Source organism: Melospiza melodia, chromosome 16 (assembly GCF_035770615.1).
Source record: "Melospiza melodia melodia isolate bMelMel2 chromosome 16, bMelMel2.pri, whole genome shotgun sequence".
Taxonomy (NCBI): Eukaryota; Metazoa; Chordata; class Aves; order Passeriformes; family Passerellidae; genus Melospiza; species Melospiza melodia.
The window spans coordinates 13956211-13973612 of record NC_086209.1 but is presented as its reverse complement, the minus strand read 5'-3'; the positions used below and the strand labels follow the sequence as shown (position 1 = coordinate 13973612).

Here is a 17402-nt window from a genome sequence, read left to right as displayed (position 1 = left end):
GACTCCTCATGAAGTGTTTGCAGTCAGCCTCTGCAGCTGCACAGTGCCAATGTCCCAGGCCCTCTGGCCTAGTGCTGAATACAGAACCCAGGCTGGTACCCTCTGTTATAAATGCTGCACCATGTCCTTGTGCCATGACAGATAAAGTGGAATATTTTACTAATCAAGTCAGAAATGACAGGAGTCAGGCATAATGCTGTGTTTCTGACAACTTAGGTAAATCTTTCCCATGATAAATGAGTTGTGAATCTCCCATAAGAAGTATTTAAACAGATGGATAATCACCACAGCAACCAAAACCACCACAGAGTCATTCAGGAGCATTTCATCTCTGCACACACACTGTCAGGTTTCATGCTATAAGGAGGCAATATTTTATGTAACAGAAGACTAGCCATGCTTTTAGGTAACTCACAGCATGGGTGAGAGAGGAAGGAGACCAGCTCAGTTTTCAACAGGTGGATGCAAGCCTTATCAAATGTGACTGAAAAAAGTTGGGTCCTGGGAAGCTTACAGAGGCAGACATAATATCTGCTTTTAGAGAGTCTGAACTTTGTAAATGAACTGGATGAACTGGAAAATACCAATTTGTCTAATTATTGTGCTTTTAAGTCTAGCCATTTAAGATTATGTTTTTATTTGATCATTCTGTTTGTTATTAATTTGAATATCTCTGAAGCATGTTTATGTCTGCTGCTTCTTCTGAGACAGGTTTCCAAAATGAGGAGCACCCTCCATTGGATTAATACTCAGTAAAATCCTAATAATTTTCTGAAATCCTGAAAGGCTGAAGTCTGATAATCTTTTTAAAAACAAGAATTCCAGTTTATTTTTAAACATGTAAACATCTGAACTGATTTACGCTCATCAGGAAAGAAAATATTTTGCCAGTTTTCACTGCATACATTTTCAGAAATTCAAGAAAAAATTATGATTTCTCTATAAAATAATTTAACAATATTACGTAATTTGTGGCTGAAAGACTGAACTTCTTAATGAACCATTAGATCTGCAGAAAAAAATGAGTGCTGTAACACACACCTTGCCTAAGTTGGAAAATATACTTTTTAGAATTTCTTTATTTAATGTCTTCCATTATTTTAAATATGTTACTTCCCGTTCTGGATTGTTTAATGATGTTATTGTGAAACACTCATGGCTGCTGTGTTTATTTCACCACGGACGCGTGTTCATTTCACTGAAGGGTAAAGCTTGGTAATGGGTAAAAGATTTTGCAATCCTGTACTGGGTGGCTCAACATAAACCTTAATTATCCACTTGACTTGCAACAAAAACATTTTGCTGTACTAAAGATCTTGAAGTTTGGAGTGATACTGGGTGGTGATTACACATGAATTTGTTTATATTATACAGAGGGGAAGTTGGGGAAGAAAGCAAAGGAAGATGGTATAGTGGATAACTCACATGATATAGTGGATAATGCACACTACGAGCTGAAGTCCACAAAGTGCCTAGCTGAATGAAAGCACATTAAGTAAATAAGAGGAATAAAGAACAAAGGCACGAGCATGGAAGTGTTTACAGGGACAGCGTGTCCCGTTTAAGCCGTGCTGCTGGCTGTGCAGGCGGTCACGCCTGGGTGTTCGCTCGCAAACCCTCCTGCTCCGGCTCGGCCCGGGGGTGACACTGGCCCACCCTTCCAGCGGGACCTGCCCGCCATGGGCGGCACCGGGGCGAGCCCGCAGGGCAGAACACACGGGAGCCGGGAGAGGGGCAGGAGCCCCTCCGGGAAGGGGCCAGACCCCGGGAGCCGTGCCATGAGGCGCAGTATCATTAAAAACACCTCCTGCAGGTGAGAGACGCCGGGCTGGCCACTGCCCGGGGAGCCGGCGGTGCTGCCGGAGCAGCGCCGAAGGCCGCGGTACCGAGCCCGCCGGAGCCCGGCGTGCCGGGGCAGCCCCGACATGGCGGCGGGGGCGGGCGGCGGGCGGGGCGGTGACGCGGCGGCGGCCGGTCGGTCCCAGCAGCCCCAGCGCTGCCCGCAGTGACGGGCGGACAAAGGGGCGCCGCGCCAGCCCGCACCAGCGGCCCCGGGCGGGTGAGTCGGGCCGGGGGGTGACAGCGGGCACGGGGCGGGCGAGCGGAGCGACACCCGCGGCCCGGCCTGGCCTGTCCCAGGCCGCGCGTCCCCGCGGGCCGGGTCTACCGCCCCTGCCCTCCGCAGGCCCTGCGGGAGCGCGGCGGGGCCGGGACGGGGAGCGGGGCGGCGGCCGCGCTCCGAGGTTCCGGCCTGGAGCCGCTGCCCCGCGGGGCCGGGGCTCGCTGCGGGCGGCGCGGGGCTGGCGGCGGGGCCGGGGGTCGCTCCGAGCGGCGGCGGAGCGGGGCCGGGCCGGGGGCGGTGCGGCGGGGCCGGGCCGGCTGCGGGAGGCGCCGTTATCGCGCAGCTGCCTCTGCCGGTATCGCTGCCGCTCCTCGCTGGAGAACAAAGAGGATCAATTAAGAGTGTGCAATTACCGCCGTGCCCTGCCGGCAGCAGGCACGGCTCGGAACGCCTTGGCTCCCGTCCCTCTCCCAGGGCAGAGTGCTCCCCTCTGTTAAGCCGGGGCGGTTTGGGGCCACGCAGCGCTAATGAGCACAACACACGTTTAAAAATCAGCCAGTTTAGTGCATTGAACACAAACTTAAAGTGGGGAAATAGAGACTAAAGCACATGTGCCCTTGAATGTCTTCTCTAGGATCCTTGCGAGCCTGTAGCAGAATGGATCAGAAGCAATGCACAGCTGTAACTTAATCTTTCACTGCTTTTCATGCATCTTAGTTGTATTTGGGTATTTCCTTTTGTTAGTCACCTTTTCAGCATTTAAAACAATAATGTGGTCCTAATAAATTTTGCTGTCAGTGTCAGCATGATTTATGCATGTGGTCATCCATGGTAATAGTTAATGCTCTGAGACTACTTCATTTTACAGCATCCTGGACACAGTTACTGGTGACATTTCTCATCATCCTGTGGAGGGGTAAACAGTAGCAGTTTTGCAAAGTATCAGAGCAGTTCTGCGGGTTCAGAGGGGACCTTCCACCTACTGAAATACTTTGTAGAATGTGTGCGCCTTCATAGATCAGCAAATTGAGGTGAGGTTAACCAACTTGCTCAAGGTCATGGAGTGTCAGTGACAGAGTTAGCAACAATGGAATCCAGCCATCCTGGCTGCTGGCTCTGTGCTCTCATCATTGAGTGACGCTCCCAAATAATTGCAGGTAGTTTAAACATTGATTTGCGTAAGTGCTCGTTGAGGCCTTCAAAACATTTTGGAGAAACAAAATGTTTATGGTGTGCTTCAGATCCCATGCTGCATTTGCATGTAGCTTAAGGTGATTGCTCAGCTTGGCATAGGAAGGAATTTTGAAGGCTTTGTGGTTTATTTGGTAAATATATGCTCAAAAAACATCAGTTTTACTGAGTATATGCTCAAAAAACATCAGTTTTACTGAGCATAAAGTGTGGAAAGACTTGTGTAGATTTAGGAGGTAGATCATGAGATGTAACAAAAGTAGATTACACTGTAGTTAGGCAACTTTTAAAGCAGCAGTGTGGAGGCATGACTGTAAAGAGGTTTTCTTCTGAATGAAGTGTTTACCTGATGACATTCTGTAGAGTTATTTGCAGTTGTTATGAAGAAAAACAACCAACAAATGCCCTGGGAAGCCATGGTGATGAGGCTGTTGGAAGTTAAAATGGGAACAAAAAAGTTCCTCAGTTGATTTATTTATTCAACAGATACTTGTTAAGTAAAAACAAATCACAATGGATGTTATTTCTGACCTTGGAGAGAAGTTACGTTTCGCTTTGTGTTTTTCTCTGTCAAGTTAAATTTATGAAGAAAGGGATTTCAAAGGAAACACTGGCAGATCTGTGCTATTGTGACACCAGCAGTATATATTTAGTAACTTCATGGAGGAAAGATCCCTATTGTGCTGCAAAAATACCAGTGACAATTGTTTGTCAGGACTTCAAAGGGCGCTGGGAAGTGAGCTGGCATTGTTCAGGTGCTGCACGCTGGCCCTGGCAAGTGTTACCTGTGACAGATCCCTGCTCCTGTGGGAATTCCATCCTGGGAGAAGCCCATCTGTGCAGTGCAGATCACAGGCTGACACCGCAGATCCTGGGCTGGGACAGATTTGCTTGTGCTTACCTTTATGTGCTGCAAGTAATCGTGGTGGCTGTTGACCACAAAATTCAGTGGTTGTGGTGCAGTGGGGATGCAGAAGAGCAGCAGCTGGGTTTCTGTTCATGAACTCTCTGGGGTACATGACCTTGTTCTCACCATTAGAGCTGCTGTGGGGTTAATTTGGGCAAAGAAGTTGTGGTGATAGAACTTTTGTTGTATTTGTGGTGATACAAACTTCCTCTGTAAAAGTGTTGCCAGCTTCTCGTTGATGGGAAGGGTGTGCTGTTATCAAGAGTATCAGTACTAAACCATCATATCTCCCTATCACATGTGTGGTTTATCCATCAGTCTTTGGGAAAAGTGCTTTTACTGCTGTCACTTGGAGAGATGTCCCAGCAAGGTGACTTCTAAGCTAAAGCTGTTGTCCCCAAAAAGGATGCTGATTTGCTTGCTTAGGAATACAGAAATTTATACCCTGAATGACACTGCTGTGTCAGCAGATGTGTCTGCTATGGGCCTGCCAGACATGACTTTTGTAAGTTGGGGCAGTAGCTCCTCATCCAGCCAAGTTAAATAGGAAAAGGAAGCAATAATGGGATATTCTTTTTTAAGATTGGTGGCTTTCCACATGCAGGTTTTGGGAACCTGGGAGGTTTGCAGAGTGTTTTACACAGATGTCTAACAAAAATGAGCCTGTTGGTAGGCATAGTGATCCATACCTCCACTGATACTGAGAATTGTGGGGTTTTGGACACTGAACACTTGCCATGGACTGAGCTGAAGAAACTGAAGATGTGGGATGAAGCCAGGAATTGGAATGAAACATGCAGTGTTTAAATAAAAAGCTAAAGCATCAAAATCATACTGATTATTATAAATAATACTTGAAGATTTTATTAAGCATAGTCAATTAAGTTGTGTAGCAGTAGCTTGCTGTTGGTTTAATGGTAGCTGAAAACATTTATTTGAAAAAAATCCCTTTTTTTAATGTCAAAATTTGCCTGTATTTCTGTTACACATGGTGTGCAAAGTGTAGATAGATATGAGAACCAAAGATTCCAACATATTCTTACTGCATTGAGCTAACTTTGGTATAAGAAATTTAAATAAATCATCTTCTGCCTATGACAAGCATCAAAAGGTATTTTGTATTCCTGCATGCTGGCAGTTTTTCCACATTAGCTTTTCAAATAGTCTTAATATGTTTGACTGGAACAAGGAAACTCACTTTGCAATAGTGCATGAAGCTGTTCAAGAAATAATACTGACACTTGCTGTGCAAAGTCATTCCAGAGTTTGTTGATTCTTCTGAAACAAAAGGGATTCACTGTAATTCCAAGAAGCACTCAGAACCCAAATCGCCACTTAGAGAGCCATTTCTTTTTCTAGACTCTTCTTAATAAGGTAACAGAACATCAGCTTGGAACACTGTCATTGGGGATTTGTTTTCAGAATATTATTAGTAGCATTTCAGTGAAGTGGAAACAAACCTGTGCTCTGAAAAGGAACTGGATCATGGGGAAAGACATTCCTGTGAGATCCATGAACTTGAATTCTACAGTGATAATTTGCTATTTTAATAACTAAATAAATAAAATTAAAAGCTTACTTTGTGAATAAGAATCAGAACCTGTAAACCTGATGGTATGACAGATGTACTTTGTAAACACATGAATGTGTGTCATGTTTCAAGTATGGAATATGTATCTGGTGCTTGGAAATGTGATCGTTGTGATGTTTAGAATGCGGAAACAAGTGTTTGTTTCTGATTGTTGATAATGTTTGGGCTATTTGCTGCTAGAAATGTCAGAAGATAAATTCTTTAAGGTGCACCTATCCAGTGTATTGAGCTGGAGAACAGGTAAAATGTACCTTATTTTTAAAAGCTCTATGGGAAGTGGAAATGACATCTAATGAGTTAGTAAGAACTTTGTGTTGTTTTAATACTTTTTCCTATAAAGTTAGACCTCAAAGGACACCTTCAGTTTGATAATTAATCTATAGAAGCTGCAGTAAAATATGACCTTCTTGGGGGAGGAGAAAGACTTTGTTCTCTCTGTCATGTGTTGAGTCAATGGTATGTGTGCTAAGGAGTTTGGCCTTAATTTTATTTTATGAATTACATTTGGGATTGTTTCTTGGTTGGGTCATTGGTTCTGGTTTTAGTTCTGGAATGTCACTCAAAATAAAACAGAACTGTGGGGGGTGGCAGAGGGAGAATTGTGATGATTGTACTTTGGGTAGAGGTGGTAGAGAACCTGTCATGTCTTAATAAAGCAGTGAATCCCAAATCTGTTTGCTGTTACTCATCCCAGTTATTTTTCCATTCATTACCTGTAACTATGCAGTTGGAGCAGGGAGTTTGGTTTAAACAAGACGTGAAGGTGTTCCCCATTCCTTTGTTCTGAGTCCCTGGGATCTGACATACCTGGGTGCCTAGGTGAGGAGATTCCTAACCTGTTATACCTCATCCAGGGAGGTCATCCCCATGGAAAGGTTCCTGCCCAAACAGTGACTCCTGCTGCCTCAGTGTCCTTGCATTTCCTCATTTCTGCCCTCGTGGTTCTGATGTGTTGCTGTCCTGAGGCAAGGATGGGATTTCTTTCTGCTGTCATTGTTGGGTTTGTGTTGCAAGGACCCAGCATAAGCAGCCCTAGTCATGGACTGGGCCCCCAGATGTGCCATGATACACTGGAGAGGTGCTTATCCATTTATTTTGTAGCAATTTGTTAAATAGACGGAAGCCCAATGCAAATATTGTTTTTCTATTTCAGTATTTTTGAAGGAGCCTAAGTAGAGGTAGATTCATAGTCAAGCATCATGTTTTATATTTTTGCACCTTTGTTAATTGCCTCAGTTTAGTGCAGACTTATGGAAATAATCTTCTTGCCTTTTCTCTTTTTTTTCCCCTTTTTTTCCTTTAGAATTGCCAAAATGCTTTGGAATTCTTAAACGATTCAAAAGCTGAAGTCTCTGAGGATACAAAAGCATAAGAACACAAGAAGCAACAAGGAGGATTCAGTGCCAATGCAGCAACAAAAAAGACAGCCAGAGTTAGTGGAAGGAAATCTTCCTGTTTTTGTTTTTCCTACAGAACTTATATTTTATGCAGATGACCAGTCAACACACAAGCAGGTGTTGACTCTATATAACCCCTATGAGTTTGCCTTAAAATTCAAAGGTGGGTTTCTTAGGTTAAGTTCTATTTAAGGGCTAGTTGATGATCTTGAACAGTCCAATTATAATTAATGTAAAAATCATATCTGTGCCAAAACCAAACTCTACATGTCTCTCTACATGTATCTGTTGCTGAACTGGTGATGTATTAGTTCATGATTTGTTACCACTCCTGTCCTTTTCCTTGCAGTTCTTTGTACAACTCCTAATAAATATGCGGTGGTGGATGCTACTGGTGCAGTGAAGCCTCAGTGCTGTGTTGATATGTAAGTAGAAGTTGGTTGGGTTTTTTCCTAATATACAACATTTTATTACCTTAATTTCCTTTGTTATTTAAGAGGTTGTAAATGACAGCATGCATGTTATAATACATAAGTTGGAGAAATATATGTTTTCCTAATCTCCTGTATATACTTGTGGTTCTGATTTTTGCTGTTCTGTCCCTCTAGAGCAGAGGTATTACAATACTGGAGATATATCCTTCTTTAATTTTGCCTTTGGGCATAAATAAAATGCCAGTAAATGCATCTTGTAATGTAGTTTGTAAACCAGGAGTGAGAGTAATATGAGCCTTCTCTGAGGACCTTTTTGTTAGAAATAACAAGAAAAGCAAAACCCCCAGGGTTGAGATTTGTTTGTGAGAAATATTTCTTTACAGATTGGTAAAATAGAAATGTGTGCAGTTCTACTGAGCACATTTCCCTGGGCCATGTAAATAAAGGTAGTTTTGCCTACCTTTCACCCTACCTTTCACCCATCTCATTCTCAGATCTCTGTGCCTGCCCTTTATCTCTCCTGTCAGGTCTCAGCCCAGTAACTCAGAACAGAAGGAGGCTGCTTAAGTGACCACAGTGATGTACAGGGTCTGTAGGCTGCTGAAACAGAGTAGGTGTAAAAGCTAAAATAGACCAACTCGTTTTATATTCTATTTGCCACATTATTTCTGTGCTAATGTACAGATACAGCTGAAGAAAATCTGAAGTACCTAAAAGAGCAGACTGAACTTTTTGAATAGACATTTTCCAAACTGTAAAACACCACCTGGACTCTCTGTCTAACAAATAGCCATATACAGAAACCCTTTGTCAGATAAATAATAACTGTTCTTGGGGAATGGCTCTTTATTTCTATAGACTATTTTCTTTAGGTGCAATTTGAAAAATTCCAAAGACTCACTAAATAGAAAGGAAGTTTAGAACATGAAACTGGAAGGTTTCAGTAAGCAGGGGCAGCAATGCTAAAAATAGAACTAAACAGGTCAGAATATACCAGTGTACCAGTGAGCTATTCCATTCTTCAGAAGACATTTACACAAGCTTGATTACATTTGGTGAAACAAATGGGTTTTATTAAATAAAGGAAAATAAGGCAGACACATGTTCCAAGGGATTTTTCTGTGCAGCAAAACCCCCCATCCCACTCCAGTGGTTGCTGTCTAAGGACAGTGTTTACTGCTAGGATATGAGCAGTACTATGCAAGTGTGGCCATTTGCCAGATAAACAGATATTCTACAGAGCTTCCAATTATGCAATGATCTCTAAAAAGAAACAGGAGAATGTATCTGTTTATAAGGGTCTGCAGAAAATATCTCCTTGCTTGGCAGCAGATACATGTTCTCCTAGCACAGTGTTATGTAAAGATTCTGTTTAGGTTGGTAGTTGGTACCATGGCACTAGGAGTAGGAACACCAATTTAAAAGGAAGTGTTAAAGGAAGAAATCAGAGTTGATCTGCTGTGCTGATATGCTGAGAGCTGGATGAATTAGGCTTGTGGGGGGAAAAAGCCTTTTGTTTTAGTGAAGGCAGTTGCCCAGCCAACACTCCACTTGCTGGAAGCCTGTCATAGGCACTGTCCTTTGCCTCTGGAGTGACATAAAACATCACTGCAGCCTCTTGCTGAGGGGATGACTTGGTCTCTGTTTCTGTGGTGAATAGTCCATTCAAACCAGTTACCAGTTGCAAGCACTGGCTACGTGCTCATGCTTGTAGATATCTTGATGTGATATAGTTCCTTTAAAAAAGGACTGGAAAACAAAAATCCATTTCCTGCAGCATTTTAATGTATACAGTATCACAAACATTGGTTTTTTGAAGCAATTTTAAGACTCCTATTCTGTGTTTCTAAGGGTACAGTCATTTTTTCCCCCTCATGAGATGACTACCTGCTTCTTTGTATGTATGTTCTTCAGATCAACTGCTGTTATCTTGGAAACTTAGAATAACCTTTAACAAAAAATATCTGGAAAAATAGTTGAAATCCTTATTTACCCTAAGAGCTGATATCACTTCAAAACCCAAATGTTGTAGCTTTTCAAAGCTAGATATGTATTCTCATGATGAATCACAAATGCAGAGAAGAGGCAGTTGAGCACAGCACTGCTCAGAGGTCTGTTTTGCTGTTGATCAGTGCTATTTTAAAGCTGTGCTTTTTATAGGTTCCAAACATGCTCTCAGTGGTGGGTTTCTGATTTTGAAAATCCCTAACTGACTCTTGTCTATAGAGGGAAAATGAGTTTTGCTTCTGAGAAAGTAGAATTGTAAAGCTTTGAGCCTGGTTTCCTCCAGAAGCCGGACTGTTGCTTGCCAAACACCTGCCCAACTCCTTTCCTTCCCTGGCCACTGCAGTCCCCTCAGTCCTTTTAAAATCACTGGCCAGCATCAAACAACTTTGATAAAGGAGGAGGGGGCATCTTTCAGATAATTCATTTTTCATCAATTGGCAGCAGGGGTAAAGATGGCTTGAGATAAAGACTTAACTGGCCAAGAGCATTTATGTTTGGGAATTAAAGTAAACATAAAGAGGGAAGAGAGGAGGTAAGATCAAGTCTTCAAGAACATTGAGTGGTGGAGGAGGTCTGGATTATTCCAGTTTATCTGAAGGAGGGGGGGCAGAGGGCAGACTTTGTGATATATAGAATGTAATTCTCAATAGGCATGATTCTTAGCAGTTCATCTGTTTGAAAATGTTGTTTTCCTGCAGTGTGATTCGTCACAGAGACGTTCGGGCTTCTTACTACGGTGTCATAGATAAATTCCGTCTCCAAGTGTCTGAGCAGAGCCAGAGGAAAGCACTGGGGAAAAAGGAGATTATTGCTACTCTGCTTCCATCTGCAAAGGAACAACAACAACAAAAGGAAGAGGAGGAAAAACGAATAAAAGAACACCTGGCTGAAAGTGTCTTTTTTGAGCAGACTTTGTGTCAACCAGGTAGCTGATATCTTTTTCCACTCTTATGTTCTGAATCAGTTTTGAATAGCTCAAATGACTAGACTCAAAAACATTTTTTAAATTAAAAAGAAATACATTTTAAAATATTTTTTTAAAATAATTCATTTTACCTACCTGTAAGACTGCTGTCTTTATCACTTGAGGATGACAGTATTCAGGAACCCAAACTGTGGCTATTCTGTTTATGCTGTCTTGATCAATCAAGGCCCTTTGCTGCTCTGTGTTTGTGTGTCATACCTTGGAGAGTGCATCCGCTGTTCTCTGGAGCAGGAGTTCTCACACAGACAATGGGAATTTATCTGTGAAAGGATGCTAGTTACTTTTTCCCTTGGGCTCTTTCAAAACATATGCCCCTTGTGAGTTTGTTCCAAACCCTTAATCCCCCATTTCCTGATGAGCAGGAAATATTGCCAGAACATCTTCTAAAGTGCTCCTTGTTCTGTGCCCTGTGCTTTGTCTGTCCCACAAGAACAGAAGAGCACAGTTGGTGGCTGAAAACTCTGTGTGTTTCATACACACATTGAGGAAGTGAATCAACAGTCTTGGAAACCTGGGCCAGACAGTTAAATTGAAGGGATAGGATATAAAGTGTCAAGTTGTACCTGAAATGAATCTAAACTGATTCTTGATGGTCTACATTCTTCTTACTTTTACTGATTCATACTGAAATGTTCTTGTCACTGTTATATTTTTCAGGACAACAAAAACCAATTCCAGAAAATAGATGAACCTCCTTGAGAGTATTCATGTTGTTAAAGTGGATGTTTCACTATTTATACTGAGTTTGTTGGCTGGTGAAACACCTTTTATTAAAAAAACCCTTCATAATAGATATTAGTAGGATACACAGTTAAAGCAAACCTACAAAGGTCTCTGGGCTCACAGAACAAAATGTTCCTGTGATAGTTGATCCAGGACAGAGGGCCTAAGCCACCCTGAACAATCTCATACTGGTCTTATTCCAAATGCTGTTTCTCTGCTTAGAAACCTCATTGACTGTGGTATATTGCAGTAAAAGAAGCAGCAGTAAACAAAGAAACTGCAGTTTTGCAACCTGGAAATAAGATTTATGGAATTAAAATAGAGCACATATTGCTGGTTGCTGAGGATAGAAGTTGATAAAAACATTGGCTATTTTCCAGTGGTAATAAGGATTTGTTTAGAGGTATTCAGCTAACATGTTAACAGCTCTTTTCAAAGATGACACAGTGGGCCTTTGAGTAGGTTCCAGCTGTTAAACTGCAGGACAATAAAGACTATGAAGGACTCTTTATTGTCTGTGGTTTGCATTTTCTTATTCTGGTAATACTGGACTGTCAGAGTGGTTCACTCTCACACTTTTTAAAGTAAGATTCAAATTTTACTGATTTGTAGCATCTAAGCTGACTGGCTCAGGTATAGCCCTTGAACCCTGTAAAGAATGAAGGGGAGCTCATCTGGCCCAAGAACCTGTGCTCCTGCTGCAGGCAGGTTTTGTTCAGGAGGTGTGAGCAGGTACCTGCCTCTGCAGGTCTTTTGGGTGCTCTAAGTGATAGATTACTGATCACTGAAGGAACATATCAAGGAAGGGAGTCAGGATGCACAGGGAAACCTCAGCATTGCTGAGCCATCCAGCTGTCCTGAGTGTGTATATATAGCAACTGGGCCTGGCAGGCTCTGTTCCTCCACAAGGGAGTGGTTTGGGAAGTCATGTGAAAACAAGTTCCAGCATCAGAACAGGGAGCAGCCTCCTCCACTGCAGAATGCAGGAGGTTCAGAAGAGTGGGTTTAAGACTTGGCTTCCACCCCCTGCAAACTGCAGAGCAAAAAGGAAAATCTGAGGATATTTCAGCTCCCATGTACTGCAGGCATTTTTGCAGAATATTTAATGTTTATATTATTTAGATCTTCTTTACAATTGGGACTTTGTTGCTTTTCAGAAAACAGAACTGCCTCGTCGGGACCTAGTTTACTCACAGTCTTCCTTGGAGTGGTGTGTGTTGCAGCACTAATGCTACCTACATTGGGGGAAATGGAATCCCTGGTGCCTCTCTACCTCCACTTAAGTGTGAATCAAAAGTTAGTAGCTGCTTATGTTTTAGGTGAGTACTTTGGATTTTAGAAACATTTTCCTGCAAAATCTGTGAGTTTGGAAAACTTTACCTGTCTCTGCCAGCAGCCTTGGGAAACTGGATGGAAACAAAGCATCACATTAGGTTTTGTTTTGCATCTCATCTTACATCTTAATTTGTAGCCATGGTGATAGCAGGGTAAGTTAGTTACTGTAAGTGTTTTAGACCAGATTTGAGTTGATACCTATTGCACACAGGCCCCTACATGCTAATTTCAGCTTTATTTGATGATGGGCCAGTAACAGTCATCTGCCAACACACCTGAACGGAATGTGCTGTTTCTTACCCTTGCATAGCAGTAGTTAATCTCTTGCAGAATGTAGAATGTGTTATTGTGTTTCTCTCTAGCCCCCTGAGCTGTTTTTCAAGACTTGATTCTCAGTGCCTGTTTAATAAGGAGTTGATATGTAGCAGTAAGTTGTTGTAAACCCTGTCTGAGACCACTACCATCCCCAGTTCTTCCTGATTTGTAACTTGCTCCTGCATTAGCTAGCATGGATGAGTTGCACATTTCATTTGTTATGACTATTTCTCTATAACTGTTTCAGATTTGAAGAACAGTCCCATTAAACTCAGTTCTCCTCTCCCACTACCTGGCAGAAATGAGGATTTAAAGGAAAAGAGCTAGGCAGCTCCAAACTGATAGCTAGAGGTGAGGTAGTGGTGGGGAAAGGTGCAAGTTCTGGTGGTTCATGCACACTCTGCTGACTCACAAAGGTCCATCTGCTGAAGTGGTTTGAAATCTCACTTGTGGCTCTTTGCCCAGGCTGATGCTGATGGATTGTCAGATCAGGACCTTGCAGTAATCCTCACTTGGTTTTTATCTCTGCTTTTGAAAATTACTCCAGGTTCTGCTGGTGTCAGTTTTAAGCCTTTTGACTTTATACTTTTGCAAGAACTGAACTTGTTTCTAGATTCCCTATGAAGTTTTGAGAGGTTTTGACTTCTTTGCTGGCAGTGCTTTTAGTGTTCATGGACAGATTCTTTTGTGTGCAGCTCTTGCTCATGCAGAAAGTCAATTGCTCTTGAGGAGTTGAAACCACTTTGTTCCACTTTGCTCCAACTGGATTGTGGAGCATTTAATTGGAAAGGGTTGTTATACCACACCAACAGGAGTCTATGATATTTGAGAAGTATCTGATTTACAGAAGTGAGTTAAACCCTGTGTTGTCTGAGGGCCCTGTACAAGTGGTGCAGGCTGTTCTGCAGAAGCCTCTGCTGTTCCTCTGAGGTGATGGAATTGATCCAAGCTAAGGATCCAGCAGCTGTGGGAGCACTGATTGTCTGAACCAGTACAGACCTTGATAAATAGCTGAGCTGTAGTTCCTCTTTAAGGGATAAATTGCTGATCTAATGGAAGACAGTGCTTCTGCCTTCACCATCTTCATAAAGTAGCCAAGTTCCATCAGTGTGGAGTGGCAGGAGATAAAACAGTCTCAGAAATGTCTTTATCCATGGTGAGATCTGTAGGTTTTAGCTGAGCTTTCTGCAGTGAAAAGCTGTTAGAGTGACATCATCTGAGCCTGCAAGAAAGTGAGATTGCTCAAGAACTGATAAATTGTTATTTTGATGTTACATAAAGCTGGAATTCAGGGAGCCCCTGTGTTCTTCCATCTACCTCACCTTGTGCAATATAACCCATGGCTAAAACCTGCAGATTTGTACTTTTTCCTGTATCAGCATATAATTAAAATGAACTTTTCAGTGTGTCGTGGGTAGGTTTATTAGCCCCTGCTTCCTGTTTTCATCTGGTTTTAATAGTTTTTAACCTCTATCAGAGCAGTCCTTTTTTTCCTCCCTCTCTAAAGGTCACAACAAAGAGTCTGTTGAAAGCTCTCTCTGCAAATTGACAAGGAAGCTTAACATCTTTGTTAAAACTGGTCTTTGATCAGTTATTATTCACAGAGCAGAAAAAAGCCTTGGAGCCTTCAACTGATCTGCCTTACTGATGATTCAGCATTCCAATGACCCTGCCCATAACTGGCCCCCATGAGGAATGGGGTTTGGTGTTACAGTTAGCTCAGTCAAAAGTTCAGTGCTAAGATTTTCCAGCAGAGAGGGCAATAATTGTTTGGAGTATTTCTACCTTCTTTGACATTCAGTTATTAGATACACCACACGTCAGTGTTGATTTTTGACTATGTCAATATTTGGAGCAATACTTCTAATATTTAAGTGTGTGTATAAATTCATTCTGCATGCATTTGTGCACTTCTACCATATTTTCTGGCCTTTGACAGGGTAAACTCTTTATTTTAAATGTTTTATTTTGAGTGAAATAGAAGTGTTTAGTTCTTAATTCTTGTCTTTCAGGTCTCATCACCATGGTTATTTTGAGAACATGAGCAATGAGTTCATAGGATGTCAAACACCTTACTGTATATTCACATCATGAATGTGGACTGCCTTTTACTCCCATTTGGCTCATTAAGATGCTAGCAAAACTGTTCAGTGATTTAAGATACCTTCAGAAGTGTAATATATTTTAACTGTGTATAATAAATGAAAGACTCAAAGCACTTGGTGGTGCTTCTGTAACAGACAGCTATGAAATGTTCAGTGATACCTGTGAAAATAATTTGAAAAAAACTTTTATATCTATGCCTACTGTAAAAAATCCTTATTAAAACAACATTTGTTATTTTTAGTCTATGTTCACATCAGTGCGTGATCACTATAAAAGCAAACTGTCTCCTGTAAAAACGCTCATTTGGTTTGTGGATGTACCTGCTGAGGCTGGCACATAACACTTCTGTATATACATACCAAGGGGTGAGAGTCGTGACTGATCATTGAAGAAAAATGAAAAATTCCATCAGTGGAACTGAAATAAACCATGAATTTTAGGTGAAGAAGTAATTCTCAAATTTCTTACTTCATCATTACCAATATATCGTTGAGTGCTCATTTTCTTACCTGGGGAAATAATTTCTTGCAACAGTCATTTTGTACCACAATTACTAGACAATAAAACCAAGTTCTGTAATCAGATCCTTCATTTCTTAGGGATGCATGGAAGTGGCATTAATGGAAGCTGAACTCATACTAATACAAAATTAATCATTTTCTCTATTTTAGAGACCAAACTAAGTGAAATAGCAAAGGCATTTCTCTACATCCCTCCCCCCACAGCTACCACAGGAACTTCTTTTCTATCAGAAACTCCTGCTTAAATGCCAGTTTCATATTTGAGGTGAACATTAATCTTGTTTCATACAACAAGTATTTCCCTTTATTTGACATTTCATTGTCGAGATGTTAATTCTAAAAGGGCAGCTATTACTGCATTGGATTCATACAGACAAATCTTTGTTTGTAAGAAGTCTATAGAGTATGCTCTGATATGAATAATAAAGTTTGGAAATCAAACCTTTCCCCCGCATGTTTTGGGTCACTTTTCTGCTTATGCATGGAAACACAAAAAACCATGAAAAAAGTGTTTCTTAAAAAAAAAAAAAAAAGGAGAAAGAGAAGTTGAAAAAAGTTGTAAAAAGTTGTTAACCACTACATTTTTTCTTGTACAATGCTACTCCATTTGATTCTCAGAAGAGCTGGGATTGTGTCATCCATCGATCAGCATCAGATGATAGAGTCAAACATTAACATTGACTAAGGACAAAAACCAAAAAAACTTCCCAGCTGGTTTAGGAGGCCGTGTCCCAGAGCCTGCTGCAGGCACAGCCCTGAGCTCTGGCTGGGTCAGTGTTTTCCTGCCACTGCAGGGCTCTGTTCTTGTAGCTCCACTGCTCCTCAGTACCTTCACTGTGAATTCTGATTTTCCCCAGGTGGTTTAACCTGCTGCTGCCTGGGGAAAGGTGAGGGAGTGGAGCAGAAGTTGGGGAGATACAAGTGCCACTTGGTGCCTTATCTTTAGCATCCAACAGCCAGACTCAACATTTTGTTTTGTGCCCAAGCTGGTCAAAAAAGCCCGACACAAACCCTTTTTCCCCTGTGTCCTGGAATTCTGGTAATGGGCTGGGATGATGTTTTGCCAGGCAGTTTCAGAAGTGACAATCTCACCTGTAGGAACCCAGAGTCACTGAGTGGCTGTAACCAGGTCTGACACCTGCAGCTGCCTCATCCTGCAGGACAGTGCCTGCATGGCAGGGGAGAACACAGGACACAGGTGCCAGCAGTCATTTTCAAGAAATCTGAAGGGAAATGATTGGTTTAGAAAAACACCTTGACCAAAGAAATCAGAACAAAAAGTTATTGTCAACAAAAAAGACTAAAAACATTGGACCATTTCTTTGTCAAGGCAACAGAGGAAAAATACACAGGAAAAAAAAAGATTAAATGCACAGAGTAATTCAGCAGATGTAGATAAAACTGGTGCTTGGGTGAAATAAGGATGACAAGTGTGAATTCTGACTTCTTTCTCCTTCAGGGAGGTTGCAGCACACTGCAGAATCACAGATTTATCCCAGTTATGAAAACAAGACCTGGGGACTGTTTCAGTTCAGCACTGAGGGAGAACATATCAAATTATGTTACAGCACAATCACAGCAGGGCACCAGTAAAATGTTACCAGGTGGATACACAAGATTTTGAAGATATTTCCTGATTTTATGTATATTCATGTCCATGCACATACCTCTTGTACTTACATACTAGAGTTTCAGAAAACACTGAACACCTTTGGAAATAAGACCCGAGACACTGAATCTACCTCTTGGAAACACCAGGAAAAACAGTTAAGTGTTCACGTCATTTCCCATTCCTGACTCCTAGCACAAACAAACAGTCATTTCCTTG

General features: G+C 41.8%; 1 protein-coding gene and 1 long non-coding RNA gene across 3 annotated transcripts; one reads left to right on the top strand and one right to left on the bottom strand.

Moving 5' to 3' along the window:
- The first annotated feature begins 1792 nt into the window (after positions 1-1792).
- On the top strand, positions 1793-16019 carry MOSPD1 (motile sperm domain containing 1). 2 transcript variants are annotated; one of them, XM_063170716.1, is made up of 6 exons: positions 1793-1813; positions 7055-7311; positions 7498-7573; positions 10288-10514; positions 12455-12616; positions 14960-16019. In XM_063170716.1, exons 2-6 carry the CDS (start codon positions 7158-7160, stop codon positions 14989-14991), a joined length of 651 nt encoding a protein of 216 aa, XP_063026786.1. In that variant the 5' UTR covers positions 1793-1813; positions 7055-7157; the 3' UTR covers positions 14992-16019. The 2 variants fall into 2 exon arrangements, with proteins under 2 accessions (XP_063026786.1, XP_063026785.1); XM_063170715.1 differs by lacking the exon at positions 1793-1813 and adding an exon at positions 1982-2059.
- LOC134425765 (uncharacterized) lies at positions 8629-13216 on the bottom strand. Its single transcript, XR_010029759.1, has 2 exons — positions 12933-13216; positions 8629-10834 (listed from the first exon to the last, which is right to left on the bottom strand). It is a non-coding gene; the product is annotated as an uncharacterized LOC134425765 (long non-coding RNA).
- Positions 16020-17402: the final 1383 nt, after the last annotated feature.